The following is a 13,381-nucleotide window of genomic DNA, read 5'->3' as shown; positions in this document are numbered from 1 at the left end:
ATGAAGCCAGGTGACATTTATTCATTTATTTGTTTATTTATTTATTTATTTTATCTCCAAGTTGTAAATATCTCGAGATTTCATTTCAAAAGTCTCGTCACCTTCTTTTCCAGCTCATATCTGCTGTACTCTGCTGGATTAACGGTGTCTCTGGATCACATTCATCCTTAAAACACGCAAAAATCTGCGGATTCCTGGGCAGGTTCTCAACTGACTTGTGTGATTGATTTCCTGTGGAAATTAACCTCCAGGAAAATTTCTAAAAGCAGCTAATCTGTAAAGAAAAAAAGCCACAAAGTTGTTTTCATAGATAATACTTATATTTTATTTTAATTTTATGTTTTTTTTCTTGTGGTTTTAACAGAGTTTTTATGTGCAACTAAGCTACTGTGTTTTTTCCCTTGTGGATGATTAAAGTCTAACTAAGTCGAAGTCTTAGCTGCGGCAGTGTCAGCATTTACTCTGACCACTTTATTATATGAACACCTGCTTTATTTTAACCTTTTGCATCTTAGCAATATTGTATTATTATTATGTATTATTATTATTATTATTATTATTATTGTTGTTGTTGTTGTTGTTGTTGTTGTTGTTGTTGTTGTCAGGTGGCTTTTTTAAATTTTACTTCTTTTTTGAAAAAGTGTTTAAAATTTTGGAGTAACCTTTAGGCTGCAGATCACATAAGAAAATAAGACATTAAATAATAAACGGTTGGTGCATTCAGCAGTTAATGGTCCTGAGGACGTGTTTGGGAGAAATAAAGTAGAAGTGCATTGAGATATAACAACAAATAATAAAAAGAATAAAAGCTGGTTCTTACATTTTATTTCTAATGTATTTATTTATTTATTATTCCAACTCAACGTCTGTGTGTGACTGTGACTGTGACTCTGGCCTGGACTTATTGTTTCTGTTTCTTTTTTATTTATTTATTTATTTTATGAGCAGGTCGTGTATATTTACACAGCCCGGAGGAAAACCAAAGTAAATCTACTCCTGTGGATGGGAGCGATGAAGGTAAATAAAGTAACCCTGCCTTGTCTTGCAGCTTGTTGTCCTCTACACGCTGAAGTCTGTGCAGCGGTCTGACCGGAACTCGCCCATATAAGGAGCGAAGGAAGCGGTGACGCAGGCGGAAGCCCTCCGTGTGACGTTGACCCGTGACGTGTCTCCGGGGGTTTCCGGGCAAGGCCGCGCGCCAGGCCTGCGTGGCCGTCGCCTTCCGGGTTCGGTGAGGATAGGACGCGACCGGAGAACCGGACTGGACCGGGCTGGACCGGGCAGGACCGGGCTGGAGGTCCGGATCTCGAGCGCGCCGGGACGGCCCGGAAAGAGCGGCCGGCCGTTTGTGCCCAAATATGGGCTTCCTCCCGGCCATATAAGGGGACGTACGTCACGCAGGAGTCTTTATAAAGCCGGAGATCCTCGCTGACAGAAGCCAAGTTCAAGTTGAGAGCGGCGGCACGTGAACACACACCTGGAGGAGTTGTTTACCTTTTTTTTTCTCGTGACAACATCAGTCTGACCCCCCCCCACCCCCACCACCTCCACCTCCACCCCCCCGCGGCTCTCCAGCCTCCAGCCTTGGCTTCCTCCGGGCACCACCGCACCCCCCAGAAGCAGCAGCCCGGTCCGATCCCGCCGCAGGACCAGGACCAGAACCCGGAGAAGCGGCGGAGTTCCTCCACCTCCTCCACCTCCTCCACCGCTTCTCCCTGCAGAGAGATGGCAGCGACCAAAGCGGAGCTGCTCCTCTCCGCGCTGCAGATCTCCGAGCCGCTGTCCTGCCTCCAGCCGCTGCCCCCCTCTCCCCTGGACGGATACTCCAAGCTGGAGGAGCTCAGCATGCTGCTGCAGAGCGCCTCCTCCGCCTCCTCCGCCGGAGGAGCAGGAGGAGCAGGAGGAGGAGCAGGAGGAGCAGGCTTCCTGGAGGGGGAGACCGGGGAGTACGGAGGTAAGACACAGATTCAGATTAAACTTTATTTGTCCCCATGGGTCAGTTAAAGGCAACAACAGCGGCCTGAGAGGAGGAGCTCAGCTAAAAAATAAATACATAAAAATATAAATATATAAACGTAAAATAAATGAAAATGCATTTGCACATTCTAATATTCTAGTATTTATGCTACATGCACTGACTGCACTTCTGTCTTCACTGGTAAAATACGTTTTATTATATGATAGAACAGAACGTGTTTATTGTCACTGCAACAGGTAGAACCAGGTCAGAAGGTGCAGGCTCCTCATGTAAGACGCTGTTATTTGTCCCATGTGTGCGAAATTCATTCTGGAAAATATAAAGACATAAAGAGACATTCTGTAAATTGGTAATATAATATAATTATACACAAAATGTAGACAGTCAGGGAGAATCAGTGTAAAAAGCACAGAAAAGAAGTGAGTGTGGTGATGTTAGGATGGAGGAGCTGAGGTTCCTGCAGCCTGACGCTCTGGTACAAACACACGAATAAAAGTATAAAAAGAATTCACTTAAAGACATGTAAGAGAGCACTGTGCAAATAAATAAGACTCAGTGTAAAACAGGTTCATGAAGCCAGTCAGACTGTGTTTATTCTCTTAATCTGTAGAAACTGTTTCTTAATCTGTTTGTTTTTGCGTTAATGTCCTGAACGTCTGCCACAGGAACCTGTTCTAAAGACAGATTATCAGGAGAGAAATGACTTTTCACAGCAGTTCAGCAGCACATAAAACACGTGACGTCAAAACAGAACTAAAAATACTGCGAGAAACAAATGTACAAGAAATATCTGTTATATAAAATACACGGGAGGAAAAAGAGAAGCTTCATCCGTCTACATCAGACTCAACTTTATTCTCATCACACGTTCAGGTCCAGATCAACTAAACCCAGTTTATCACCAACCAGAGGTTCATTCAGAGGTTAGAGCTGGAGGACAGACAGAGGGACATGAGAGGGACACGAGAGGGACATGAGAGGGACACGAGAGGGACACGAGAGGGACACGAGAGAGACATGAGAGGGACACGAGAGGGACATGAGAGAGACATGAGACGGACATGAGACGGACATGAGAGGGACAAAGAGGGACATGAGAGGGACATGAGAGAGACATGAGAGGGACATGAGAGGGACGGACAGGCTGGTCTATAGCAGATACAGAGGACGTAGATACATTTAATGAATGAGTTTAACTAATAATCAGAATGAAACAGTCGATAAATAAACGTTGAAGAACATCAGGTGTGATTTATTTCTTCTTCTTCTCTTCCAGATGCGCTGTTGGACCTCCCAGACCTGCAGAGCCTCCTCCCCCTCACCCCCCGCCTCCCCCCTCTGGCCTATAGCGGCCGCTTCACCTTTGAGCCGTCCACCCCAGCCTCAGGCGGCGGCGGCGGCGGCGGCCTGTGGGCGGAGCCTCTGCTCAGCCTGTTGTTCAGCATGGCGGCCCAGCCTCCTGCTTCCTGTAGCTTCTCCAGCTCTTCATCATCATCTCCCTCCTCCTCCTCGTCCCAGCTGAACTTCAGCTCCGCCAACGTCTCCTCCATCTTCTCTGCGACGCCCACCTACACCTCGGCGGCCGGGTCCGACCCGCTGCTCCCGCTGCCCGACGCCCAGCCCGGCTTCCCGCCCCAGGGCCCGCCTCCTGCGTACCCCTCCTCCAGACTGGGCCTCCAGCAGTCCTCCCTGGGCGTGCCCATGCTCCCTGACTACCTCCTGTCGCATTCGCAGCCTCCGGTGGACAGAGAGCTGGACCAGAACCAGAACCAGAACCAGGACCAGGACCAGAACCAGGACCAGAAGGTGCAGCAGCCTCCGCTCACGCCGCTCTCCACCATCAAAGCCTTCTCCTCGCAGATCCCGCCTCCAGGCTCCGCCTACCAGCTGCCCAGGAAGCCCAGGAAGTCGCAGTGTAAGACTCCGCCCCACGAGCGCCCGTACGCCTGCCCGGCCGCCGGCTGCGACCGCCGCTTCTCCCGGTCCGACGAGCTGACCCGCCACGTCCGCGTGCACACGGGCCAGAAGCCGTTCCAGTGTCGCATCTGCATGCGCAGCTTCAGCCGGAGCGACCACCTGACCACGCACATCCGCACGCACACCGGCGAGAAGCCGTTCGCCTGCGCCGAGTGCGGACGCAAGTTCGCCCGAAGCGACGAGCGCAAGAGGCACGCCAAGATCCACCAGAGGCAGCGGGACCGCAAGGCCGGCAGGACCTCCGCCACCAGCTCGCCGGCCCATAGCTCCTCCCCCACCCTCCCTCCATCCTCCCCCATCCTGCCCCTCCAGTAGATCACATCAACGCCGCCATGTTGGCAGCAAAGTTGGCTTTTCCAGTCACAGCTGTGAGCTACTAACTAACTGCTCGTACCAGTTACAGCCTAAAGGACAGAACAGTCGGGGCCGAGCGAAGGAAGGGAAATCGTTCTATCGGACTCTGAACATCCTCTCCCCAAGTCTGCAGATGGTGATAACTGCAAGGACACGAGGACACGGAGAGACAGAAGAGACAGATTTCACTTTCTATCAGGGACAGAATCCAGTGTTTTCCAGCGTAGAGTCCGGGTCCATCTGGACCAGGCTCTTCAGTGCTTTCAGTGACTCTGTATTTACAGAGGCTGCAGGTCAGGAACATGGTCAGAGCTCCACAAAAAGCCAACGTGGAGAATGTGGAGCGTGATGTGGAATCTGCACTGGTCAGTTTGTATCTGGTTAAAGTGCAGTAAACTCTGAAATCAGCGCTGGCGCATGAGTTTTCCTGCCCCCCTCGACCCACCGTGACCTCTGACCTCTGACTGACGCTCTCTTAACATGAAGCTGACTTTTTATTTTCATGTGTGGAAGAGAGTGGCCGAGGGCCTGTACATAATGTTTACATAACGTTTACGTGAACATAGGTTTTACCTACTGAGTAGGTTCTGGGATGTTTGTATGTTTACATGCAGCTTTTCTACATGTTTCCTCTTTAAAGAATAAAACGTCCAAATCCTGATGCTGCTTTTATTTCAAACTTAACATGACGAGATGAACATGTTCCTACAGACAGGACGAGCTAATATTAGCTAGGGAGCTAGTATGAGCTACTGTTAGCTGGGAGGCTAAGAAGCTAGTATGATCTACCACTAGCTAATGGCCTATGGCTATGAAACTAGGAAGGGGGGCTAGGGAGCTAGGATGAGCTAACATTAGCTAGGAGGCTAGGGAGCTAGGATGAGCTACTGTTAGCTGGGAGGCTAAGAAGCTAGTATGATCTACCACTAGCTAATGGCCTAGAAAGAGCTACTACTCTTTGGGAGGCTAGGACACTAGGACAATCCTCTGTTAGCAAGCTAGTGTGAGCAACTGTTAGCTAGGAGGCTAGCAAGAGCTATTATTTGCTGTAAGGCTATGAAACTAGGAAGGGAGGCTAGGGAGCTAGGATGAGCTAGCATTAGCTAGGAGGCTAGGGAGCTAGGATGAGCTAGCATTAGCTAGGAGGCTATGGAGCTAATATGAGCTAACATTAGCTAGGAGGCTAGGGAGCTAATATGAGCTAACATTAGCTAGGAGGCTAGGATGAGCTAACATTAGCTAGGAGGCTAGGATGAGCTAACATTAGCTAGGAGGCCAGGAAGAGACTCTGTAGTGAGGATAGGAAGTTACTGTGAGCTACTCTAAGCTGGAAACTAGCTAGCTAGGAGGCTATGGAGAGCTGCCATTAGCCATGACGCGTAAAGAAGCTGTTTTTAGCTGTTTTTCAAAGATGAGTTTCATTTTCTAGAGCTGTGTTTCCAATGAATCTCCTACAAAGAAAACAAGTGTCAGAATAAAAGGAGTGTTTGGTTCGTTACAGGTGGGTATTAAAGAATAAAGACACCAAATCCTGGCGCTATTACTTCATGAAGGCGTTCCTGCAGACATGAAGTTAAATTTAAATCTTTATTTGCATTTACAGCGTTTGATAAAAGAGACAATAAAAGGTTGATCCGTGGAGTTTAGTCAGCACGCCCTGTGTGTGTGTGTCCCTGTCTTCCGTAGTTTGTGGGGACCAAACTCTGGTGACGTTGTGGGTCCATGTTGGCCGTCGGCTTTAATGAACGGTTCCTCACAAATATAGAAACCCGAGTCTGTGTGTGTGAGGCTCCGGTCCATATATGGCCTTTCCTGTCGCTGCAGCGGACGTCCTGTTGCCCATATAAGGAGCTTCCTGGTGGCGGGAAGCCCAGACGCTGTAGAACTAGACGGACAGGCAACGCAGGTTCAACCGGAGGGAGTGTGTGTAGAAGTATTTAGGACGTAGAAAACAGGCTCCTGCTTTCACGTTTGTCCCCAGTAAAAAAATAAAACATAAACTGCTTGAGACGAGTCTCTTTGCAAGCGATATTTAGCCAAGTAAACTGAAAAACACAAAACGTGTCCATCAGTCGTACGTCCCTGTGTCGTATGAATGTAGCATATATTTAGAGATACTGGGAAAGCGGCTTAGAGGTTTCCGTAGTGTAGTGGTTATCACGTTCGCCTCACACGCGAAAGGTCCCCGGTTCGAAACCGGGCGGAAACATGTTTTGCTTTATTTGATCTATGTTTTTATAATTTATGATTACAAACAAAACAATTGTCATTTGTTGTAACATAAATTAAAAGACTGATTCTATCTATCTGTCTGAAGTTTAACCCTGAATTATAACAACTTGGAGTTTAGTGAACCACAAGGGAGATGAATTGGTCATAGTAGCTTCATTGTTCCAGGAAGATGAGCTGTTCTCGAGCTAGATAGAGTAAGGAATAAAAGAAGGTCTGTAGTGTTTACTATGGGAGTAGAGCTGAATCAGTCTAATGAAGAATGAGCTCCTCTGTCCCTCTAATGTTTGGTGGGTGTAGTGGATGGGAAGTTTATTTCTTAAGTCATTTTCGTCCTCCATGAACAGTGGGAGTAAAATAACCGTCTTTGCTTTATATTGAGCCCCTGCAGCATTTCCCTCCCCTCTAATGCTAATATATATAACACAACATAATTATATGTACACAGTGAATAAACAGTGCTCATTATCACATTCCTCCAAGCACCAGCTGGGTCAACGAGATGTGGCAGTAACATTATTAGTTGATGCCAAATCTAAACTAAGTTGGTGCTCATTAGAAAGACTTTATGCCCAGACTACAGAGCGGATATAAATATGGACCAACACGTCTCCTCGTTTGATTAATACTACTCTGCTCTACCTCCATGTTGGATCGTCTGTGAAGGTTCTCAGTCATCCAGGTCACGATGATCCAAAAGGTGTTGAATAAAGGAACTGGACTAGCAGAACTTCTTGAGGATGTTTCACCACAGATCTGTCATCTGAAGAAGCTCCTCGATGAGGGTGAAACGTCCTCATGAAATTCTACCGGCCCAGTTGCCTTTAATCATCACCTTTTGGAAATGTTGGATTATACACTGAACTTGTTTTTAAAAATTGGTTTAACAATTCTCACCACTCTTTACAGAGTGGTTGGCATGGCAACAGGTGGTCGCCATTATGTCACATCCTGTTTCTATAACGAACTAAACTTAAACTTATCCAAAAAAAAATGACATCAACATTATATTAACTACCTTGGAGCTTATGACCTGTACTACAGCCTCCAGCCACCAGAGGGAGCTCTACCAACCTTCACTTTAGTTGACAAGTTCCATCTTTATTTATAGTATATGATCGTAGCTGTAGCTTCAACAAAAGGCGACAGCCAGGAGCGCTACTGTTAGCTGTGAAGCTAAAAGGAGCTAAAAGGATTAGCAAATAATCCACACAGCAGGGGGCGCTACAGAGCAGTAGGTGTAGACAGACAGCACAGACCCAACAGAGTTTCTCTATGTTTTTAATTTCTTACAGTTCTATTTCTACACGGAGGCGAATGTTTAATGCATCGCCTGCAAAGGAAGGAAGAGTCGTAATAAAATGAGCGGAGCAGCTGCTCCCGGGCGTCACACGTGGGTGAGGTTTGAGTTGGTCGATGCCAAGTGATTGGTTACGTTTTGTGAAGAATGTCTGAAAAACATGGAGATACGGAAGCAAAGGGTCAGTTAATACACAAAGAGGAAATGTGAGGAAGAAAGAGTGAAGAAGAAGAAGATCCTCACGTCACTGCAGTAGTAACTTCCTCTCCTTCTCCTCCTTCTTCTCCTCCTTCCCCTTCTTCTTCTTCTTCTTCTTCTTCTCCTCCTTCTTCTCCGCCTCCTCCTTCTTCTTCTTCTTCTTCTTCTTCTTCCTCCTCTTCAGAAGAGGAGGACTCTGCAGCGATGAGTCCGACGGCCAGAACTGAAACAAACCCAGACACATTTCTTTAGCTTCACATGTTTTATTTCCGGGCTCTAACAGCATCATTATCAGAACCATCGTCTCCACATCAATACAAAGTCCAGTAAAGTTTCATGCACACGACATCTTCACACTACGACACATCGCGCAGTAAAACTCTCATTCCTGTTGGAGTAAAGCGAGCAGACTACTCACCGGCCAGCAGGATGAGCCGCACAGAAAACATGGCTGCACCAAACTCTTCAGGGATGGAGAAGAAAGTGAAGTCTGCACCGAACCACCTCAGCTTTTATAGTCTGGAAAATGTTTGGGGAAGAACAGGACTGAGATCACATGACATCCACAGGATAAGTACATAATCTGGATCTATAACGAATGAACATTGTTGTTGGTATAGGCAGTACAAACTCTGACTCATGAGATCATGTACTTTATGTTCCTCCAGGTGGAAATATTTTGCTGTGGTTCCAGATCCCTCTAGTCCCAACGTTCCTATATGACTGATAATAACAGTGATAACTGCACAGGGTCATTTACATCAGCTCAAACTAACTGTTATTTGTAGATGTAACGTTTGAAAGCCCGTGTGGTCTCCAGCTGCTGCAGTACTTCTACTCTCAGTTACACTCCAATAAACAAAGAAGGGATGAATGAAGTATTTCTACCTTCTATTTTCTATGCTACACATAGAAAAACAACCCCTTGTTTTTTTCCTGTTGTGTTGTCATGACTCACATAGAAGACGACAACCAGGAAATAAGTTTCTGATTTGGCTTTTTTTTCCCCAAGTTGCCAAATTGTCTCTGAATCTACGCACAACACGGACACACACTGTGCACACACCTGAACTCATGGGACGTGTAAACCAGGGTCTGTAACGGACCCCGGAGAACGGAGAGATTAAGGAGGGACGGTGCTATTCATGGACGTACATTAATATTATCATTGTGCTTTCAAGTCATTGTAATAGAACATAGGTTCAAACTTTCTCAGTATTAGTTGGAGAGACTGAAAGATGACGTCTTCCACTAAAATATGATAGATTCATTTCAATGTGTATTTAAAGAGCTGAACTCACCCTGGGGGGGGGGCACTGAGCTAATATGTGAACAACCGCTAAAAAAAAAGGAGAACATTTACTGAGGAACATGTTTGACTGAAGCACAGGGAATATTTACTGTCTATCTATCCATCCATCTATCTATCTATCTATCTATCTATCTATCTATCTATCTATCTATCTATCTATCTATCTATCTATCTATCTATCTATCTATCTATCTATCTATCTATCTATCTATCTATCTATCTATCTATTTGTCTAATAGGTGAAGAGCTACTATTAGCCAGGAAGTGAAGAAGCTAGGAAAGGTAATTTATTGTTAGGAGGCTAGGAGGCTAGGAGGCTAGGAGGCGCTACCGTTAGCTGTTAGCCAGACTGGGTGGAATCATGTGGCTCTTCCTCGTCTTTATAAACTCTCTTCGCTGAGTCTGAGTCATTGACACCAGACTCTAAACAAACTGAAGAATATCTCAGGAAATGCCTCCGGACACTTTCCAGGACAAACAGCTCGAAGCCACAAGAGACGGAGCAGCAGTAAAGAGCTGAGACGTTAGCGTCAACAGCTGAACACAGACGTTTTACTGGAGGAGATTCACATAAAAATACATTAAAACCACAGAAAAAAACAAAACAAAAGGAGAATAAATGATTCAAAATGAAGCTAAAACTTCATTTAGAGAAGTGAAACGTGAGTGATGAGTTAAAGTCATGTTAATGCTGCAATGAACCACAACGTTGATCTGAACGAGTCGACCTCAGACGTTCATGAAGTTTGTTCTGTGAGTGAGGAACATAAAACTAAATGCTGCTTCACTATGTCTGGTTCTGGTTCTGGTTCTGGTTCTGCTTCTGGTTGTGGTGGTGGTTTTGGTTGTGGTTCTGCTTCTGGTTCTGGTTGTGGTTCTGCTTCTGGTTGTGGTGGTGGTTCTGGTTGTGGTTCTGCTTCTGGTTCTGGTTGTGGTTCTGGTTCTGGTGGTGGTTGTGGTTCTGGTGGTTCTGGGAGCTCACAGTAGACCTGAGGGGTCTGGATGCTTCACGGGGCCCAAACACATCTTCCATATGCATCATGTATCTGGCAGTAAGACTATAAATTCCAGCCTTTGAGGACAGAGGTTTGAGGACCCGGGACACGGTCCAGTTCCTTGTGTTTATTTGGACTGAAGCATGAACAGGGTTTATTCTTTATTATAGTCATGTTTTAGCTGGTCACAGATTCAGCACAAACCTTTAAATGGTTGTTAAAATCCAGGTGTGTGTCAATGATTAAGTTAAGTCTTTATCCTGTAGCATTAACAGTGAGTGAACGTTGGATGACTTTTCGTCCAGTTCTTCAGATGTATTTTAAAAGTTGTGTGTCTGTTGTGTTCCTGTGGTTTCTGCCTTTCTCTGACTTACTGGTATTAAGAATCTCCTCTAATAGTGGAACGGTTTTTATTTGGTTTAAGGTGAGTTCTGCCGTAGGAGGAGGTCTCTCATCGTCTGCCTCCCTCTTGTGGCCATCCTACACATTACACCCTAACCCCGGGAGTCTGGAGTAGATGAGAGCATCTGCACCAACCTGGAAAACAAATGGAGACAGACAGACGCCCACTAGGCGGCGCTGCTCGCTGCACTAAAGCCTTCAAGGAGGAAAACCAGAGAGTCCGTGAGGAACTCTGTGATGTTCGATACCACAAACTAATACTGAGTAAAGTTCAGGCTGGTGTCACTGATACCACTGATACCGATGCCTGATGTGTCTGGTAAACCTGAAAAAGAGTATTTCAATTCATATCTTCATAAAGAATGCAAGACATCAGACTAATATTTACTTATTTAGTTTAAACTCTGGAGTATGTTGAGGTAGTGGCCTCATTTACTGATACAACAACAGAAAAACCAGACAGAGACACAATCACACAAAATATGAGAAAATGTTCAAACTCTAAAAAAAAATTAAAGAAAGAAAATAAAGGAATAAGTAAAATAGATCATTAAAACAAATCATTGTTTAATTCCTTCCCACCGTGTTCCTACACAAACACAGGGACTGATCCCGTGGATCCACAGGATCCACAGGATCCACAGGATCAATATTTTGATTTGAGAATCGATTTTAGAGCGTAAAGACCTGCTGGTATCAGAGGTATCGATAGTTCGGTATCTTCTCACCAGCAGGGGGCGCTGCAGGACAGTGGTTAAAGAAAGACACAGCACAGGTCCACGGAGAGTTTCTCATTTTTTATTGCTCGAACATAAATTAGAATTTCAGATACAGACGTGGAAAGACAAAGGAATCTGGACGTTAGGGATGAAACAAAAACCAGAGAGAACAGAGTCCCAGGCTCCTGGTCCTGGTCCTGGTCCAGACCTGGTCCTGGTCCTGGTCCTGGTCCTGGTCCTGGTCCTGGTCCTGATCCTGGTCCAGACCTGGTCCTGGTCCTGGTCCTGGTCCTGGTTTTCAGACCTGGTCCTGGTCCTGGTCCTGGTCCTGGTGCTGGTCCTGGTCCTGGTCCAGGTCCTGGTGCTGGTCCTGGTCCTGGTCCTGGTCCTGGTCCAGACCTGGTCCTGGTCCTGGTCCCTGGATATTAAGCCATTTGTTGAGCCAGTTCTGCAGCTCTGGCTTCGGCCACTTGTTTTGCTGCTTCTACGTCGAAGTTTCCGGCTGCGTTTTGAGCTGCAGCTCTGGAGAGAAGAGCAGATTCATGTCGTCATGCAGCAGTTTGTTCACCCGGTGGAAATATTCCACAGCTCGTAGTGGAGGATGTGAAGAACCGTGAGAATTATTTCCCTCTCAGTCTTTAAACCATTAAACCTCTTCAGCAAACTTGTCAAACTTAATATTTTTTAAAGCAACAAACTCCAAACTGCTCCATTTGTATTTGGTTCATTAAATAAAACACTCGCCCCATTTTCTAATCATTTCTTTCTCACCTATAATCAGTTTAATTTCACATCCATGGATTTAACCTCCTGCTCTGTAAATAATTCACCACATCTTCTTTTAGATTGTCTTGTTTTGTGTCTTGATTTCGTTTCTTAAATTAAAGTCTGTTTTGTTGGCAGCTCTTCTCTTCCAGGGTCCAGTCACTGATTATTATTATTATTATTGTTATGAATGAGTGAAATAAAGAAATGAATGGAGATGAGAGATGAAGATGCTCTGACCTGGCGCTGGCAGCAGCAGCTACAGCCTCCTCTAGTCTTTCTCCAGTGAACTCCGGGGACTGGGAGGAAACTGTCCAGAGGAGGAAGCAGAACATGAGTGAGACTCTCTGAACTAAGTCTGGACCAGTGTCATGCTCCTGGTCCTGGTCCTGGTCCTGGTCCTGGTCCTGGTCCCGGTCCATCTACTGGACGTACGTATGAGCTTTAAAATGTTCCTAAAGAGCTAAAACACATCCTCTTACCTGCAGCCATGAGGCCGACGCACAGCACTGAAACACAAACACATGTTTTCAGGAAGGTTTTCAGACAGAGCTGGTTCATCTACAGCTGCAGGTGAACACATGAAGCTACTCACAGACCAGGAGCGTGAACCTCAGAGGAAACATGGCAGGATGAAGGTGAACCTCCTCTTCACAGATGCAGAAGAAAGTGAAGCGTCCTCTGAACCCACCTCAGCTTTTATAGTCTGGAAGGTGTTTGGTGAAGAACTGGTCTGTTCAGACCTGGTCACATAAGAAGCTGATCTCCAGCCAGTCTGGTTCTAGACCAAACAACCCGAGTCCACGAGCAGGACTTCACATCCAGGAGATTAACGCTGAGAGGACACATGTGACCTCAGTGTTTTATTCCTCTGATGATGCTAACGCCGCTCCCTCTCTTCATGCAGACTCTGGTAGACCACCACTGACCCCGGGAGGAGGCTCCAGTCTGGACACTGTGACAATAGACGGACAGACTTTATTAATTAGACTCTAGGTCCATTTAAAAAGGGACAAACAAACACACACCTAGTGAGAGACTAATGCTGCTAATCGCTGCTTTAGGCCCTCGACTGGTCTCCAACGTTTACATGTTAAATAATGTTAATAAACACACGTAGTTCACACACGGTTTATTTCATTATCTGTTAAG

The 13,381-nt window shown here is 46.0% G+C and overlaps 2 protein-coding genes and 1 non-coding gene across 3 annotated transcripts; 2 read left to right on the top strand and 1 right to left on the bottom strand.

Moving 5' to 3' along the window:
* Positions 1-1,187: 1,187 nt before the first annotated feature.
* Positions 1,188-4,970, top strand: LOC125021500 (early growth response protein 1-like). Its single transcript, XM_047607605.1, has 2 exons — positions 1,188-1,954; positions 3,255-4,970. Exons 1-2 carry the CDS (start codon positions 1,726-1,728, stop codon positions 4,268-4,270), a joined length of 1,245 nt encoding a protein of 414 aa, XP_047463561.1. The 5' UTR covers positions 1,188-1,725; the 3' UTR covers positions 4,271-4,970.
* Positions 4,971-6,445: 1,475 nt separating this feature from the next.
* On the top strand, positions 6,446-6,518 carry trnav-cac. The gene has a single exon. It is a non-coding gene; the product is annotated as a tRNA-Val (tRNA).
* A 1,285-nt stretch (positions 6,519-7,803) lies between these two features.
* LOC125021576 (prothymosin alpha-like) lies at positions 7,804-8,556 on the bottom strand. Its single transcript, XM_047607691.1, has 3 exons — positions 8,455-8,556; positions 8,082-8,259; positions 7,804-7,989 (listed from the first exon to the last, which is right to left on the bottom strand). The coding sequence occupies exons 1-3, from the start codon at positions 8,483-8,485 to the stop codon at positions 7,926-7,928; spliced, it is 273 nt and encodes a 90-aa protein (XP_047463647.1). The 5' UTR covers positions 8,486-8,556; the 3' UTR covers positions 7,804-7,925.
* Between the last annotated feature and the right edge of the window lie 4,825 nt (positions 8,557-13,381).

Source organism: Mugil cephalus, chromosome 15 (assembly GCF_022458985.1).
Source record: "Mugil cephalus isolate CIBA_MC_2020 chromosome 15, CIBA_Mcephalus_1.1, whole genome shotgun sequence".
Taxonomy (NCBI): domain Eukaryota; kingdom Metazoa; phylum Chordata; class Actinopteri; order Mugiliformes; family Mugilidae; genus Mugil; species Mugil cephalus.
This window is presented reverse-complemented; position numbering and strand designations above follow the sequence as displayed.